This window comes from Wasmannia auropunctata, unplaced genomic scaffold, assembly GCF_000956235.1.
Source record: "Wasmannia auropunctata unplaced genomic scaffold, wasmannia.A_1.0 LD335976.1, whole genome shotgun sequence".
Taxonomy (NCBI): domain Eukaryota; kingdom Metazoa; phylum Arthropoda; class Insecta; order Hymenoptera; family Formicidae; genus Wasmannia; species Wasmannia auropunctata.
In genome coordinates this window covers 297,661-314,243 of record NW_012026914.1, presented here as the reverse complement: position 1 = coordinate 314,243, position 16,583 = coordinate 297,661, and the positions used below count along the sequence as shown (strand labels likewise).

General features: G+C 39.6%; 2 protein-coding genes across 4 annotated transcripts; both read left to right on the top strand.

Annotated features, from left to right (window-relative positions):
* Positions 1 to 724: 724 nt before the first annotated feature.
* LOC105454698 (zinc finger protein 2-like) lies at positions 725 to 5,880 on the top strand. Of its 2 annotated transcripts, none has more exons than XM_011697518.1 (3): positions 725 to 3,078; positions 3,660 to 3,819; positions 4,009 to 5,880. In XM_011697518.1, the coding sequence occupies exons 1-3, from the start codon at positions 1,691 to 1,693 to the stop codon at positions 4,642 to 4,644; spliced, it is 2,184 nt and encodes a 727-aa protein (XP_011695820.1). In that variant the 5' UTR covers positions 725 to 1,690; the 3' UTR covers positions 4,645 to 5,880. The 2 variants fall into 2 exon arrangements, with proteins under 2 accessions (XP_011695820.1, XP_011695819.1); XM_011697517.1 differs by having other exon boundaries at positions 3,660 to 3,828.
* A 1,567-nt stretch (positions 5,881 to 7,447) lies between these two features.
* On the top strand, positions 7,448 to 16,298 carry LOC105454697 (protein yippee-like 1). Of its 2 annotated transcripts, none has more exons than XM_011697515.1 (5): positions 7,448 to 7,735; positions 12,185 to 12,538; positions 13,194 to 13,237; positions 13,866 to 13,974; positions 14,058 to 16,298. In XM_011697515.1, exons 2-5 carry the CDS (start codon positions 12,437 to 12,439, stop codon positions 14,145 to 14,147), a joined length of 345 nt encoding a protein of 114 aa, XP_011695817.1. In that variant the 5' UTR covers positions 7,448 to 7,735; positions 12,185 to 12,436; the 3' UTR covers positions 14,148 to 16,298. The 2 variants fall into 2 exon arrangements, with proteins under 2 accessions (XP_011695817.1, XP_011695818.1); XM_011697516.1 differs by lacking the exon at positions 7,448 to 7,735 and adding an exon at positions 9,422 to 11,217.
* The last annotated feature ends 285 nt before the right edge of the window (positions 16,299 to 16,583 follow it).

Here is a 16,583-nt window from a genome sequence, read left to right as displayed (position 1 = left end):
TCTCACTCAAATATACGTTGTGTTTTTAATTTTTTTAACATCATTTTTTTAAATTGATGATAGTCAAGCCAATTAAAAATTTTTTTATTATATATATTCGGTTTTCATTATTTTATCTTAAATTTATACATACAAAAAAAATATATATACCTATATATATATAGTTGTATTTAAAAAAATGTATATTGCCTGCATTATAATAATGCACCTGTTTAAAAAATAGATGAGAGAGAGAGAGAGAGAGAGAGAGAGAGAGAAGAGGAATTATCTATTCCTAAACTCGATGACAATTACACATTGTGTCCAAAATCAAGACAATTTAAAAACATCATTAAGATGTCTTTTAGACACAACGTTTTATTTTAATAATGTCTTTAAAACATTTTATGCTCCGATTTTGAATATCGATCACGTGCTGTTTAGGTTGTTGCGGAAAAAGTATAATATATATATAATTTCCGAAATATTGGGAAATACGAAAATATCGATGGTGTCTATTGATATTTATGCGAAAGATGCAAAAGCTCGTTGTAGAAAAATTTGAAAGATAGGCGAGATAGCGATAAAATAAAATGTATACATACGCGATATACGTAAATAAAGTAAAGGCACGTAGAGTGCTGAGCGCGTTCGAATATGGCGGAAAAAGTGTGTGCCGTAGCCGCGCCGTCGGCAAACAAGGAAAAGTGCTGCCATCACGGAAGCGCTCGGCGACGCTATCGGCGACTCCGCTCCCTCCAAAATCGCGCGTACATTGGCAACATTGTTTTTTGGTAGTTTACAAATAAAATGGCCGATATGTGAGGCTAGTTTGTATGGACAATAAAATATGCAATTATGTAAAATTAATGACCGTCGGCTGTGCGTGCGTCCAAGTCAAAACGTAGCTCCGTGAGCGCGAAACGCGGAAAAAGTGCGCGGAGCACGAGTGAGAGTGTGGGAGCGCCGCGGGAGGAAGGTGGAGGTTGTCTTTGAAGACCCGTGCCGTGGACGCCGCGGGCCTGAAAGACCGAAACGAGGAAATCACTTATGGTCTCCAACACACACAGAAGAGCCGTGCGGCGTGCTTCTGTCTATTGGTGTACAGTGGCGCGCGACAACGGTACGAAAGCAACTCCTAGAGATTCGCGGAAGCACGTTTTGAAAAGAGAAAACGGCGGGGCTTGATCGCTTTCCTCCGATATTCTCGACGTACGGCTCGCACCGCGGCTCGCACAACCCCCCAACGTCGTGTCGGCTCGGCTCGGGTCCCGGGGCACGCATCGCGATCCCGAGATCGGCGTAAACGCCTCGGGAGCACATTGCACACTTTTGTGACGTGAGTAGCGGGATAATTTTGCTGGATTAACATCACTTTGCAGCCCCGTTGTTGCCCGTGTATCCAGAGTGAGCCGGGGGGGCGGCCTCGCGGATTTACAGCGAGCGGATACTCAAGCTCGCTGTATAGCGTCTCCTGTGTCGACCTGTGACGGCCGCTCTTGGAGCACAGATATGACACCCGTGTTTTACTCCCAAGGCCGAGATACTGGAGCGTGACGGGTACGTTTACTTGGAACCTCTCAAAATATTTCCCACGGATCAGTTTGTTATAGTGGAAAGGGCTGGCGCGGAAAATGCATTGACAGACACGGAACAACGCACGAGTGCCGCGTCCAGCCAGACCAACCCATCCATCACAAACCTCACGAATATGTGCACCACTCCTGGGAATGCAGGCGCAGGATTCGGGTATACTTGGTCCTTCGGTGGGCCGGGGACGGAGACCCGAGAGAATGCCCAGAGCGAACTCGCCACCAACATCAGTTACGCCGTCAACAACAATCAAGATCAGGGTTCCAGTCAAAAGATACAGGTCGACATCAAGCCGGCCAAGGTTACCGCTACCACCCATCGTCGTCCGATGTTTGCGATGAACGAGAGTTGTCAGCAAACACCTACTACGCATCATGGCCATACGGGCGGAGCGCATAATCAAACGACCCACGGCACTCACGTTCGCACCAAGAAGCATCACGACGTATTTTCATTGACCTGTGACAAAGGGGGATGTAATTGCGACGCGGCGCATCCTACACCCCCACCTTCCTTATTCTCAAACACCTTAGTTTTTACCACAGCTGACAAGCACGCCATGAGTAAGCACTTCATGACACCGCTCGGACCGTTGCAGCTTACGGCAGAGGAGTGCAATGAGATCCTGATGAAGAGAGCAGCCGCCGCGTCTAATCAGTCCACTGCGGCGAATAACGTTGCGACGAGTCAAACGGACAATACTGCCCATTTCGGGCACGTTTTGACCCATGTGAATACAACGCAAATCGAGTCGAAAGTCAAACAGCAGCAGGACATGGGTAGTCAGGTCCGTGTACCGAAGGAACGGCCGTACTCCTGTTCAGAATGCGGGAAATCCTTTCTCCTGAAGCATCATCTTACGACGCACGCGAGAGTACATACTGGAGAACGGCCGCACATTTGCATTCATTGCGGCAAGAGTTTTGCGCACAAACATTGTCTTCATACGCATCTGCTGTTGCACAGCGCCGAGAGACCGTATCAATGTCGCGAATGTAAAAAATCTTTTACCCTGAAGCATCATCTTGTAACACACACTCGCGTGCATACGCGGGAGCGGCCGTTTGTCTGTCAAGAATGCGGAAGAGCATTTCCTCTGAAACGTCACTTGGTGACGCACAGTAAGTTCCACTCGGGGGAGAGACCTTACGTCTGCGAGGAGTGCGGGGAGTCGTTTTCGCAAAAGGATCATCTCACGATGCATTCACGCTTCCACGGCAGCCTACATCCATTTGTTTGCCATGACTGCGGTGCAACTTTCCAAAGGAAGTTTGAGCTAGTCAATCATGGCCGGCTACATGGCAGAGTTCCACATTCGTGTACCGTCTGCGGAAAGGAATTTCTGCAGAAGAGAACACTTTTAGCTCATATGCGTTTACATACGGGTGAGACACCCTTCGCTTGTACCGTTTGTGGAGAAGCATTCCCTCGGAAAGCAGACCTGGTCGCTCATTCTAAGATTCACAATAACAATGCAAATACTGATGAAAAATCCCTTACATGCAGGTGAGATATCATACACACACATATATATACCTATATATAATATAGCTGCAACGATTTATTAATTCATTTTACCTTAAGATGATTCTCTCTACATCTTGTATCTTGATATTATTCTAGTTGCTATCAACAGTTTGCTTTATGAATTACTATTAACTTTTCTAGAGTCTAGTTCAGTGATTTTACACATAGTGTTCTTTTAATAGTAATTACATATGTTTTGAGATGTATTAAGACAAATTTATGTGTAACGTTGAATTCAAAATATATTTTATGATGTTATCAAATTGAATTGATGAACACATTGTGGTATAAAATATGACATCAAAACAGAATTGAATCAAGTTTTTCTTTATTTGTGTTTTTTTTGTTTAAGAAAAAATTGAAATTTAAGATATCAGAAAATAAATTTAGTATATGTAAATATGATTTATATAATGTATATAAATATTTTGTTTACAAATACCAAACATCTTTGAAAATTTATATACATGTTTGACAAAAAATAAAGAGATAAATCTCAATTTTTTTCTAGTACAATAAATTATAGTATATAAATTCTTAACGAATGATTATGCTTTCAGAGAATGTGGGCTGGACTTCCCAAATCGAGAAGCTCTAAATTTGCATCAAAGGTTACATACTGGTGATCGAACACTCGTAACGGACCTTTGTGGATTAGCAGCTGCCTTTCAGCAAACTCCAGCACATTTCCTTACTCCAAACACTCCAGGAACACATCAGGTAACGATTGTGTGTATCAATTTTTATTACAATTGAATACTAAAGTCTTTTAAATTTGGTAAATTAAAATTTTTTATCTTTAATGTTAAAGACATCTCAGTATCAAATGAATATGAGCAATAGATGTGTGCTTAAAATGTGAAATGTGTAAATTATAAATCTAATTATAAATCTAAAATATGTTTTTAGATGAACGGACCGATTGGAACGCCTGGTGTCAGTCATATGCATGGCGCGACACAAACATCGCCGCCAGTAGGTACAGGACCAAAACCTAAGCCACACATTTGTCCTGATTGCGGCCGCGGTTTCGCACAAAAACACGGCTTGTCGCAGCATCAACGACGTCACACGGATGGCAGTTGCCATATAAGATCACACGTATGCGACAAATGCGGCAAAGCCTTCTTCCAAAAGAATCATTTGTTATTACATCAACGTCAGCATATGGATCCGCCACCAAGTATACTTAGACAACAACAAAGACAAGCTGCCCAAGCTGCGGCTCAGCAAGCGCAACAGCAACAGCAGCAGCAAGCGCAGCAGCAGCAGCAACAAGTTCAGCAGCAGCAGCAGCAAGTACAACAAGTGCAACAGCAGCAGCAGCAGCAACCACAACAACAACAGCAAACGTGTACCGTCGATACGAAAACGATTCAACTACAGGCAATACAGCAGCAGGTGCAGCAACAGGTGCAACAACAGGTGCAACAGCAACAACAGCAGCAGCAACAGCAGCAGCAGCAACAACAGCAGCAGCAGACGCAGCAACAGCAAGCATGTTCCGTGGACGCTAAAGCAATACAGTTGAACGTCACCATGTGAGACGGTATAAAGATGAGGGACTGGAGAGTCCTTGAAACGATAGCACTCCCAAATGCGCACCCTGCTGCCACCCTCTACACGCACTTCTCTTGTACTAACAATATACGTTAGATATATATTTATTATCTCTAGATTCAAAAATAATAATCAATTTTATTACAAGGATAGAAATATACAAAGAATATACATATATACACTATATTCTAATTAATATAAGGCTTGTAACAAGGAAATAAAAGTAATCATATATTAGTGTTTTACATATACTTTATAAATATACAAATATAAAAATATATAAATATATAAATATATAAATATATACTCTAGACATGTAAAATGAGACTAAACAAATTAGTTGCCTTAATGAGAAGAAGAATTTTAATGAACATTAACTATTATGTTTGGTGATTTTTTCAGTTGCTTTTATTTAGTAGGACATCACTTTATAAGAAAACACGTATTGAATAAATCAAGATAAAAACATAAGTTCGCCGTGTATCGCTGCTTTGTTGTTATCCTTCTCAATGTAATTTGTGCGATCAACTAAACTAACTGAAGTAACTGAAAGAAGATAATTGATGTATCAACAGTGTAAGATGGTAACAGAAAGTGGGAGATTCTGTAAACGCGTTTTGGCGAAGAGAAAGAGGGTGGCAGACATTGCGCATTTATGAAGCATTTTTGAAGCTTAGATCTATACAAGATAGCATTTTAGCCCCGCGCAATTTATATTTTTACGTTAAACGATACGAGCAAGATGTTCGTTAAATTTTAGAAATACGTAAGAATCCCGGTTTTATAAGATCCAAATATCAATAAATGGATGTAAATGTTTTTCGTGAGGAATTAACGCGATGTATGGACGCTATATACGAAAAAAAATCTTAACGTTATATATACAAAAATTAATGCATATATTAGTTTTACATCAGTAAAGTTATAAAAGTTATATAAGATTAATACATATACATTCTGAGCGTGTATTAATCTTTTTATACGTGCACTTCGCGTTTAGAATCCCAAGAAGCTTTTCCACGTGCTTAATTGTCGTTTTCGATTAAATTAAATTTTCTCCGTAATAACAAAGTGCGCGTCGCGTGCAGTTTCGTGTGAGATTGCTTAGCGGGCTCTTTTAATAAAACGCAAATTTAATTTTTGTCAGCAAGAGTATATTAACTAATAGTATAGCTATAGAAAATCGGAAGAAATACGAATAAAGGTTTCCTACATAGTTTTAATACGTATCTATTTTTCTTTTTGAAAATAACGTAAATCGCTGCCGTACCGATATCCGTATATATGAAAAAATTGTGAAATTTTAAGTGCAAATTTGACCACGTGTCAATTTGTCTGCCTCTTTCTATCTCAAACCAAAATCGTAGGTATTAATATTTCTTTTCTTTTTGTTTTTTAGTTTATACATCGAATTTCAAAGTTCTTTTTCAAGTTGCTCCGTCTCTTTTTTGTTACAAAATTATTAAATGCTATAACGCTCAAGAGAATGTGGACGCTACATCAATATGTAAAAGTAAGTAAAAGTAAATTCATATTGCACGAATCATATAATATATCGTACACTTGTTCAATACATTTAAAGTTATTGAATTATCGAGAGAGTATTCAGTGTCGCAATATTTTGCCAAACAAAAATAACGGTAAAGCATCAAGCTCATGAATCATCATCATCGTGAAATTATGCGAGTTTATAATCACATAATCGTTCGTGTTCTTAACGCCTACATTCTAATGTCACCTAGCGCCAGTCTCGTTGAAAAATTTCCTTTCACTACATTTGTATCACAAGTAATATTAGAATTAAAGAGAGGGTCTTATGCCATAATAATAAAGCCAATTTATCGAATACAAATTGTCGGTATATAATTGAATCTTGATTTTTCCATAATAATAAAATGAAATATTAGTTTGATGCTGGGCCGCCGAAGATATACGTTCGAAATTTCAAACACCTTATATGTTCTAAAATAAACGCTCGAAACTCCAGAACATAAAAATATGACGTACAAATTAAATGAGAAAAATGTATTAAAAATAGTTCTCAATTTATATATATATATAAAACAATACGTCTGCTTCTTTTAACTCTCTTTGCTACGTTGTCACTGAAGATAAAGCAAGTCTCGCAAAATTTCTATATCCAAATAACTTGAGAAATCGAATGTGCAGAGCAGACAATATTTCCAAGCAGCGACAAATAGAAAAGCATTTCTTTGAAGAATGAAAAGAATAATTAACAATCGGATATCATACGGAGAAGATGATTCATCCAAAAGATCATTTTTTGTAAATTTTTGTTTTAGTCACGTGAAAAAAAAAGTGGAAAAAAGGAGATGATGTGAGAAAGAAGAGGCACGATATTGATTCTGTTATTCGATCATCACGATAGATACCATTAAAATAAAGACTAAGAAGAGAATCTATTTTCTCATAAAATTTTTATGATATAAATCAATATAAATATAGTATACATCTATACATACATGTATGTACGTATACACATATGTGTCTATAAATTGTAAAATTTCGATAAACTACGAAGAGAAGTTAATAGCAATTTTTAATAAACAAGAAGAAAGTAGGCGTAACAAAACTGTATGTGAGAGTCGTGCGGACGTGCAACATACGCGGCATTCGCGACGCACGACGCGCGAGTGCCGCGACTGCCGCGAGTCGCGCGACGCACGACGATCACACGACACTCGGCGACATTTCGAATCGGCAGGTAGCGCGCCCTATCGGTGATGTCCGTAATCAGGAGGAGACCGTCGGGCGCGTGCGCGCGGGTCATCGTATGCGCGATTTCGCCTGCGGACGAACCGAAATAAATCGAACGACGCGCCGAGTCGATCAGCGGTGTACGGGGTACGGCGTTCGCTGGACGTGCGCGCGTTTCGCGTTAGTGATGATCAAAACGAACCGTCGTCGTCGCCGTGGTCGCTCGTGGCACAGCACGCAGACGAAACAGCCGTGATCCGCGATCCGTGCTCCGTGTTACGAGTCGCGAGGCAGAGGGAAGACCGAGAACCCGCGTCGTCGTCGCGCTCCGCCGCAGCGGTCACGGATGCATATGGAGGTACGTGAAAAGCTCGTCTCGACGACGCGCTTTACTCCTTTACTCTTGTACATGCGTCTTTGTTTACCTCGAGGTGCCCGCCGTGATTTTGCATGATCGCGCGACACGCTCACGGGATTCACGCGATAAACGCTCGGCCGCGACGCGAAACGACGCGACGCGACACGCGACGCTACAGCGACGCAAGAGGCGATCGCGAGAGCGCCGAGCGACACTCGGCGTGACATCTCGGAGCGTCGAAGACGACGCGCGTTTTATGTATCGCGCGATCAGTGAACAAGCTTTCTCCGCCGTTCTTCGGTTTCAACCGAATCGTCACCGAGTCGACCATCTCTGGCTTGTGCAGGAGCATTGTGGAACGCGCGGACGGAACCATAGTTACGTACTCCATACTTGTCTCTCTCTCTCTCCACTCGTCTCTCGAACTACGCATTATTGTTTTCGAATCTCCATCGGATTCGGGAAGGGACATCTTTCTCGCGACAAAGAACGAAAATCGCTCGCGCGTTGAACCCACGACGATGTCTTCGTGGGTACAGCGCGGCTAAAGCATCGGGGTTTGTGTACGTTCTCAGCTGATGGGGCCTGTCAGCTGCCTCATTCGTCGTGTCTGCGCGCTCCGCTCACCCCCTCGCCACATTTCGCATAGCCTCACCTCATCTCACCTCGCCTCGCCTCGCGTCGCCTCGCCTCGCCTCGCCTCGCCTCGCCTTGCTTCGCCTCGCCTCGCCTCGCCTCGTTCCATCTCGCTTTGTCTGGCTCACCTCGTCTCTTGCGAGCATCATGTCAAATTAACGATCCACAATTCTTCTTCCGCCGTTATCAATGACTCGCTCCGATTTTCTCAACGCGCCTTTTGCGCCCGACGTATCGCGCCCGAGCCTACTTAATATTTAAGCGAGAAAGAAATCGGCTCGTTCTTAAGAAAAATTTACGATATTTCAGAACGAACAGAGACGGGGGTAGACACAGGTGTCTATGTGACGTGCTATACTCGAAATTCATTTCGACGATGTTTCAATCGTAAAACGACAAAAAAACGGAATTTATTTCAACCTTTATTCGGTTGAGCTCCCTCTTCGCGATTGGGATACAAATGTTTAATCGTACGCAAAAATGGACCTATCTAGACATCGATTGTATTCGTCGTATTGGCCTGTTTACTCCGAAGTTGTTTATTTCTTTCTCCGCGCATAACAGATCGCGTGTTCGCACACGCACATATACGCACGATAAGCGACATGAATACGTACTGTCACCAGATAATACGCATCGACTTGTTTTGTATACATTCACAGCTGATTTGACGCGTCACAACGTAAAAACATTGGAACGGTCTTGGTCAATCGCGTTCTCTCTCTCTCTCTCCCTCTCTTAATACGTTTTGCTCGAATACATTTCCATACGTGCATACGTCGCAACTATTTTCATTAAGACTTTTTACAATTATTTCTTTCCCAAGTCGCTCGTACGACTTAACTGTTTTAACTGGCTTAGATAATGTAACGATAAACAATCTGTTATTTATAATGGCTGAGTATAATCAGGAGGATGCGCAACGAACGACAAAAGATATTAATTAAATCTGAATCAATTGAAGTAAATATACAATACATACAATATACTATGCCCGATATTTATTTTTTAAGTCGCACCGTGACAGTCTTGTCTTTTTTTTTTTTTTTACTGTATGTACGATTGTATGTGAGATTTCGTGACAGACGTACCAATGACAATCTATAATTCGCGTCCAACGATCAACGACGCGCTGACAATGAGATATAATTAAACAGCATGCCTTTTTCGCGTACGATCATTCGATCGCTTCCCAGCAAGAAATGGGAGAGTCCGCGACAGAATTATGTGAGATGTCCTTGCGTATATGAGTGTCTCGGACATTTATGCACGCGACTCGATCAAACGTGGCGTCGCATCGCGTGAACCTGTTGGACAACGGTTTTGTGTACATTTACAGCTGACTGGACTATCAGCTGACTGCGCGCGACGGAATCGCCGCGTAGCGCGACACGCTGCCGCGCGCGCGCGCGCGCGCGTGCTCCGCTACCTTCGTCATCTCCCTGTTGCACGTTTTCCTTTCTCCGCAATACTAAAAAATGTCTTCTTTCTCGAAACTTATTTCAAAGAATATTTACGATATTCGCATTTGCAGACTCGTATCGTCCTGAATTGAATTTTCTGCAATCTTTCTTTGACATTATTACGGATACCTATCGAAATGCCACGCCTTTTTATTCCCGCTTTTTCTTATCTTCTTCAACAATTTTCCTTGTTGTTGATATTTTTTTCCAAATTATTCGATTACATACCTCATCGGAATCTGCGTTTATTCCAAAATTATCACATTTATTATAGGAAACTTTAATGGATTGTCAGTTCACATCTTTTATCATTCTCTAGATATATTTTCCGATTCCGAAGATTCCAATTTAGATCGAAATTGATAATTTGTGATTGGAGCCCAAAAAATTTCCCGTGTACATTCGACCGTCTTCTTTACCTTATTCCTACGTCGTAATCAGTGTTTTGTGACAACGTTTGCGACGAGGGCAATGGCTTTCGCCCATTCGATCTTCGTTTGTAATGTAGCTAATGCGGGGTGAAGGGGTTACGACTCGGGTAAATTCTCTTGTATAGAAGGCAGTTTATAAATAACTTAGGGGGCTTTGCCCCCTACTTCGGCCCTCGGCCGTCAACCCCTCGGCTCACTTCTCTTTGATTCGCCTGAAGCTTGTTCAGTAGGAATCGGTTTTTCTTCAAAAGCAATGAGTCTTCAATAATTTGTGGCATCGATTTTTATGTTCCATAAGAAACAATTGATTTTGTGGATCACATTGAAAATTGATCATATTACATAGACTGTTCAATAAAACTTGATATATCTGAAAAAGGGGATTGATTGTGAGAAAGGGATTTGCGAATGGAGCAAAATTTTTTTTTTTTTTTTTTACAAGTTTTTAGTCGATTTAAGCCGGACGAAACTCAAGTTTTGTCTCGTGGTGACAAGCTGTCGAGGCGATCACGCGTACTTGCTCGATAAGAGCAAAAAAGACGCCGCATTGCGTCTACAATAAGTAGCAATGACCTTGACTAGTGTATTGACTCGAAAGTCCCGGTCTCCCTTTGTTCTCGGACATCCGTTAGAAAACCCGTTCCCATACGTTCTCGTTCTTTTCTTCGCTGAGCCAGTCGCAAGTGCGGATAGGATCGAATTTAATACGTGCTCACGAATCCGAGCGAATTCCGATACTCGACTCCGACACTTCCGCTCAATGGAATTGGATTACCGCTTAGGCGCTTACAAAAACTGCTATACTTATTCGCTTGTAATCTAAAAGAGCTTCAAACACGAAGAAGATGGACGAAGTTTGCGATATTCGAAGATGTACATACTCGCGATTACTCCAATGTCAGGAAGAATCGAATCTCCGCGAGGTCATCGCGGAATCAGTTTCGATTAGCGGGTATTTTTGTGATTAGCATTTATAAAAGCGTCTGATATCCGTTTAAAAAAGGGATAAGCGAAGTGCGCGTCTACCCGTCTCGCATACAGAGAAGGCCTCTATCTTTAACGATTCATAATAACGTCCTTGTCTCTTTGTTTGAACGCGCGCCAGCACGTGGCGGCACATATCAGTCGATATGCAGTACATCGATGCAATTGCCTTTGAAAACTACGTTGCTTTGCTTTCAACGTTATTTCCGCCACTGTCATCATGCTCTTCATTGCCAGCTGTTTTTTTTTTACAAGAAAGAGAGAGAGAGAGAGATAAACGAAAATTTAATAATTTAATTACATACTTATTGATGTTTAAAATAAAAAATTTTGCGCAAACAGATTGTTTCATATATGAAACACGATACAATAATCTGCGCTATACTTATATTAATTAATTTTGTGCGTTATTTCTAATTGTTCCAATTTAGATATCGTCGTTAATGCAATTTACTGGTAGATACTAACAAATATTCATCACGTAATTCACGGAGGTGCGATCGATATGCTGTCGGCACGGAACGCGTGTATCGTGAAAATTGCAGCGTGCTATAACAGTGCTTCCCGAGCCAATGTCAAACCATTGCTGTAAAAAGCTGCTTGCTTTACGATATGAATAATATTGAATCTATTCATCTCGTATTCGGTATACATTTGAATTTGCATCAAATTTTGCGATAAAATTTTCTTATATAATACTAAGAAAATTTAGGATTTAGCTTGACATTTTTTGTTTGTAATATAAAGAGATTTGCTTTCTTGTTTACGCAGTTAACACAGGGCGCGACTGTATCTCGTGTATGCGAAAGAAAAATAAAACAATTGTCTCGCGTGAACCGCTGCTAGAGGAGCCTATAACGTTACAGCGAGAATCGATATGAAATGAAAATCAACGTCGCGTCGCATTTTTTAAATGTAATCTCCCCGCTTTACAGGTGTCCCCGAACCGGCGCTGTCTGAACCAGCTCAACAGCTGATCGGAGCACGAAGCGGTGGTGAACGGGGCTACTATCGCACCACCACCCCGCGTTTCGGAGAAATTCAGTCTCGTGTCCTCTAGGTAAAATATAAAGGAAACCCGTAAATCTCTTGGCGAAGAAAGAGATCTGTATCCTTACACCTGCCAAGAGAATAGGAGAATAGCAAGCAAGGGCGAAGTGTGTTTTCGCTCGCTTGGACACGCCATCATGGTGAAAACTTTTCAAGCGTACCTACCTTCCTGTCACCGCACTTACTCGTGCATTCACTGCCGTGCTCATCTCGCCAATCACGACGAACTCATCTCTAAGGTAAGCTATACCTCGATCGAATTTCTACGGTAAATCTCTTAAGCCATTCTTTTTTTATTGAAGATTTCTGATCTCTCGCCGCGAATATAATAGTTATGACATTGAAGAAACTTGTCGTATTTGGCTAATCTATACATATATTAACGAATATACACAAGTGTTGATAAGGAAAGAAAACTAATTTATATACATATATTTCGAGGTTTCGTACAAGATGAGGCTTACCTATATAATTTTTAATGTCATCTAGTGCACGTACAAATAGTAAAATAACTATAGAAGTTATTATGGGACTATTCGGAAAAATTTTAATTGAAATGTTTTCTCGTTTCAATTTACTTATTATGGACATTCGAGTGGTATACGAAATGATCGAAAAGTTGATATTTTATAGGCAAGCGTATATAGTTCCAATCGGAATATGGTTGCGGAGATTCTAACGTGATCATTGCTATCGTTTATATTTTGTTAAATAGCGATAATTTCGGCTAATCTCAAAAATATCTATTACATCCCAGAGATACGTAACCGCAGGCAAAAATTCATGCCCCGATCAGAATCGTTAATAGTTCTATAACAATTAATAATGGATAATAATTCTATGTCTCGTTTTACCCACATCGTGATATAAATTTTTTCTATTTTCTATTTTCAGTCCTTCCAGGGCAGTCAAGGTCGTGCCTATCTCTTTAATTCTGTGTAAGTATAATTAATATATGTTGTGTTGAAAATAAAACAACTTGAGATCTTTGGCATTGATGATCTTTATAACATGTACATAGGATGTCCTAGAATTCTATTTTTATTCTTTTGAATCATCAATTTAATTTTTTTATTAAGTCAAAATTAATTTGTTTAAATTAATTTTTTCTTAAAATTTGATCTGATAAAATCAAATGAAATTTGATCTTTTTTGTTTTCTATATTTAACATCTTCTAACTGTATAATGTTTTATTTCAATGACTATTGCAGTAGAAAAACACTATTGTGAAGATAAATGAAAAATAAGGTTTCTATGTTCCAATCTACGCTACAAGTTTAATTTGTATGAATCTTTTAAACTATAATTATAATTATAATTTAATAATATCTTAATAATTTTTTTCATTGTTTTACACTTTTATAATAAACATAAACGAAATTGAAGTAAATATTTTTTAATGGTTGTAATTTGAGGCCATTTTTTGTGTATTTTGTGTCAGTATCAATCAATAAGTATACACACACTAACTTATCGATGTGTGTGTGAGTGTGTGTGTGTGTGTGTGTGTTTAAAGCATAGAATACACATGATAAAAATAGAAAAATGATAATTGCGTTATATAGGGTGAACGTAGGCTGCGGTCCCGCGGAGGAGCGAGTTCTGTTAACTGGATTGCACGCTGTCGCGGATATTTATTGCGAGTGCTGCAAAACCACCTTAGGATGGAAATATGTTAGTTATCTATTAACTTAAATTAGTTTTAAATTTAAATAAAAAAAAATTAATAATGTTAATTGTCTACTGATATTTTTTAGGAGCATGCGTTCGAGTCAAGTCAGAAATATAAGGAAGGAAAATTTATAATCGAACTTGCCCACATGATCAAGGAGAATGGATGGGAATGAAAAGCAAAGGGGAATAGAAGAGTTCCCTGTGCCTCTCATCAAACTTTTCCTGATAATGCCTACAGCGTTGTTCTAATTGCAATGTACGGCCCCTCTCTATTCGAACCACCAACGAAAGTCTGTGATTTCATTTGTGATTTATAATCTTAGTAATCTTCGTTTCGGACAATTCAAACACAACATCGGTTTGCTTCTGATCAAATCGAACAAGCGAAGGTATCACGGCGATCTGTATTCGTCGATGGACACATCACCAAGTATTGTAAAGAAATTATTTTTCAATGGAAGAAAAAAGTAGAATAAGATGACGATGTCAAGTAATGGTGGAACATGACGATGAAGGTGCCATGGTGGAAATAGAAAAGCGAGATTGCTCGGTACGAGCAGTGGGGTGCCCCTCCTCCCTAATTTTGATTCATTATCTTTGTAGACATTGCGTGCAGTCGTGTGTCGACACTGAATGTTAGAAATTAAACGTGCGGGGCACCCCGACAATCAGTTTTATCCGTTTTACGCACCGGAACAGCGGAAGTGCCACAGACTTTGCCGGACTGATTGCCTGCCTGCCGCGTCTGTCATTGGAATTTCACTGCCGATATTCCTAATATTAATTAAGAATGCTGCGTCGTATTTAGACACGGCGTAGTGGTAGTCCTAGTTTAGCATACATTATAGAGTACTAAAGCCTATATTATATAATTATAGGACTTCGTGGATGTAGAACATAGGAATGAATAAAAGTAATGGAGGCAAGAAGAGCAGAAAAAAAGAGAAAATTTGAGCGAGTGAGTGTGTGTGTATGTGAGTGAGACAGAGAGAGAGAGAGAGAGAAAGAGAGAGGGGGGGAAGAGGATGTAAAAAAAGTCTGGTTAAGTGTCACGTGTACATGTTTGGTTTTATGTTCATCGTGCCTGCCAAATTGTCTGTTTATCTGCCAGTTGCCACTGTTATTACAGTAGTATCATGTTGTAATACGTTTACGTTTTCATCGGCTGAATAGGGATGTGTGTGATTGAAGTTTTCGTTGTGAAGTTGTCTTGAAACTGCGCCTTCCTATGCACGCAACATAGAAAAGGATAATTGTGCTCGTTTTCTTGAATAGCTCGATCTCGTTCATAAATATTTTATAAGATCCAACTGTATTTACGGTTTGTTAGTAATGACAATCGCGATCCCGTAAAACGATGATTTCACTGAAGATTGAATTTTATCACCGAGTTTTCAATTACACAAGTTGGCAATCGAATGTCCATAATAAAGTTATCGCTTCTTATACTACATTAATGCATTTTTCGTGCGATGTAGCCTTTGCGTGAGAAATTTTCCCTCGGAATATCATTATAGAGGCTGATTATATACAATTGTATCATTTGCGCTGTATTCCTTAATGAGAGCTCTTCCATTGCTATCTTCTTGTTACGATTATCAAGACGATCGTTAAATAAAATTCATAGAATTTACTGTGGGTGCACTTATTAGAAAATCAAACGAATACAAGTTGCGTCTGTGCGTGATACTTAACGATCGAACTGATAACTCGTATAAATTGTTATTTAATGACATTAATTGAAGTCAATTCTAATTTGTGATATTGATCGACGTTTTAAAAAATCGTTTCTACTTTATGCGCGTATTATTACATTAACAGGAAGATAGCTTTATTGTGTTTATTGCATTAAGCGATATCCTGTTTATATTGTATAAAATATTTTAAATGATCAGTGACCTTTGTTTGCACTGTTTTCCACTAGGAAATTATATGTAGACAAATCATACATTTAACTTTCGAATGCATACATATGAAAGTGCAGTGTATTTGTGCAACATATGCAGAAAAATGTTTGCCTATCTATCTGTTCGAAAGATTGACCGACTGACCGACCGATTGATTGACTGGATCGACCGAATGAACGGACGAATGAATGAGTGAATGATTGTGTCGGCCTAATATTCACGCTGTCACTCAAAGAGTACTTTTTATATTAATGTGCCGATATCCTTATCCGCACTCACCTTTTCGGAACCCTTAAAACGTATCTCTCAACACTAACTCTGTAGTCTTCAGCCTCCACAACTTCCACCATCACAAGATTTTGCTTTGTAAAACGTGTTCTTAATAAAAGGAAAAAAAGAATACACAAAGTATTGAAGATAATTTGAACGTGTTGTCTAAACTTTATAAGATGATTATATAAATAATTATATTTATTTATAAGTATATAAATTTATATATATATATATATATAAGCTCTCATTTATACACATATTTCTCAGTCGAAATGAAAAGATAGAAGCCACCCTGAGTGCGAATATTAATGCACGGTTTTGTAAAAGAGATTATAGCAAAGGGAGTCAACACATGGCAGGTAAGTCAACACATTAACGTTTCAATTCATTCTCGTTCTTTCATATAATTTTCTAATTAAAAAAATTTTG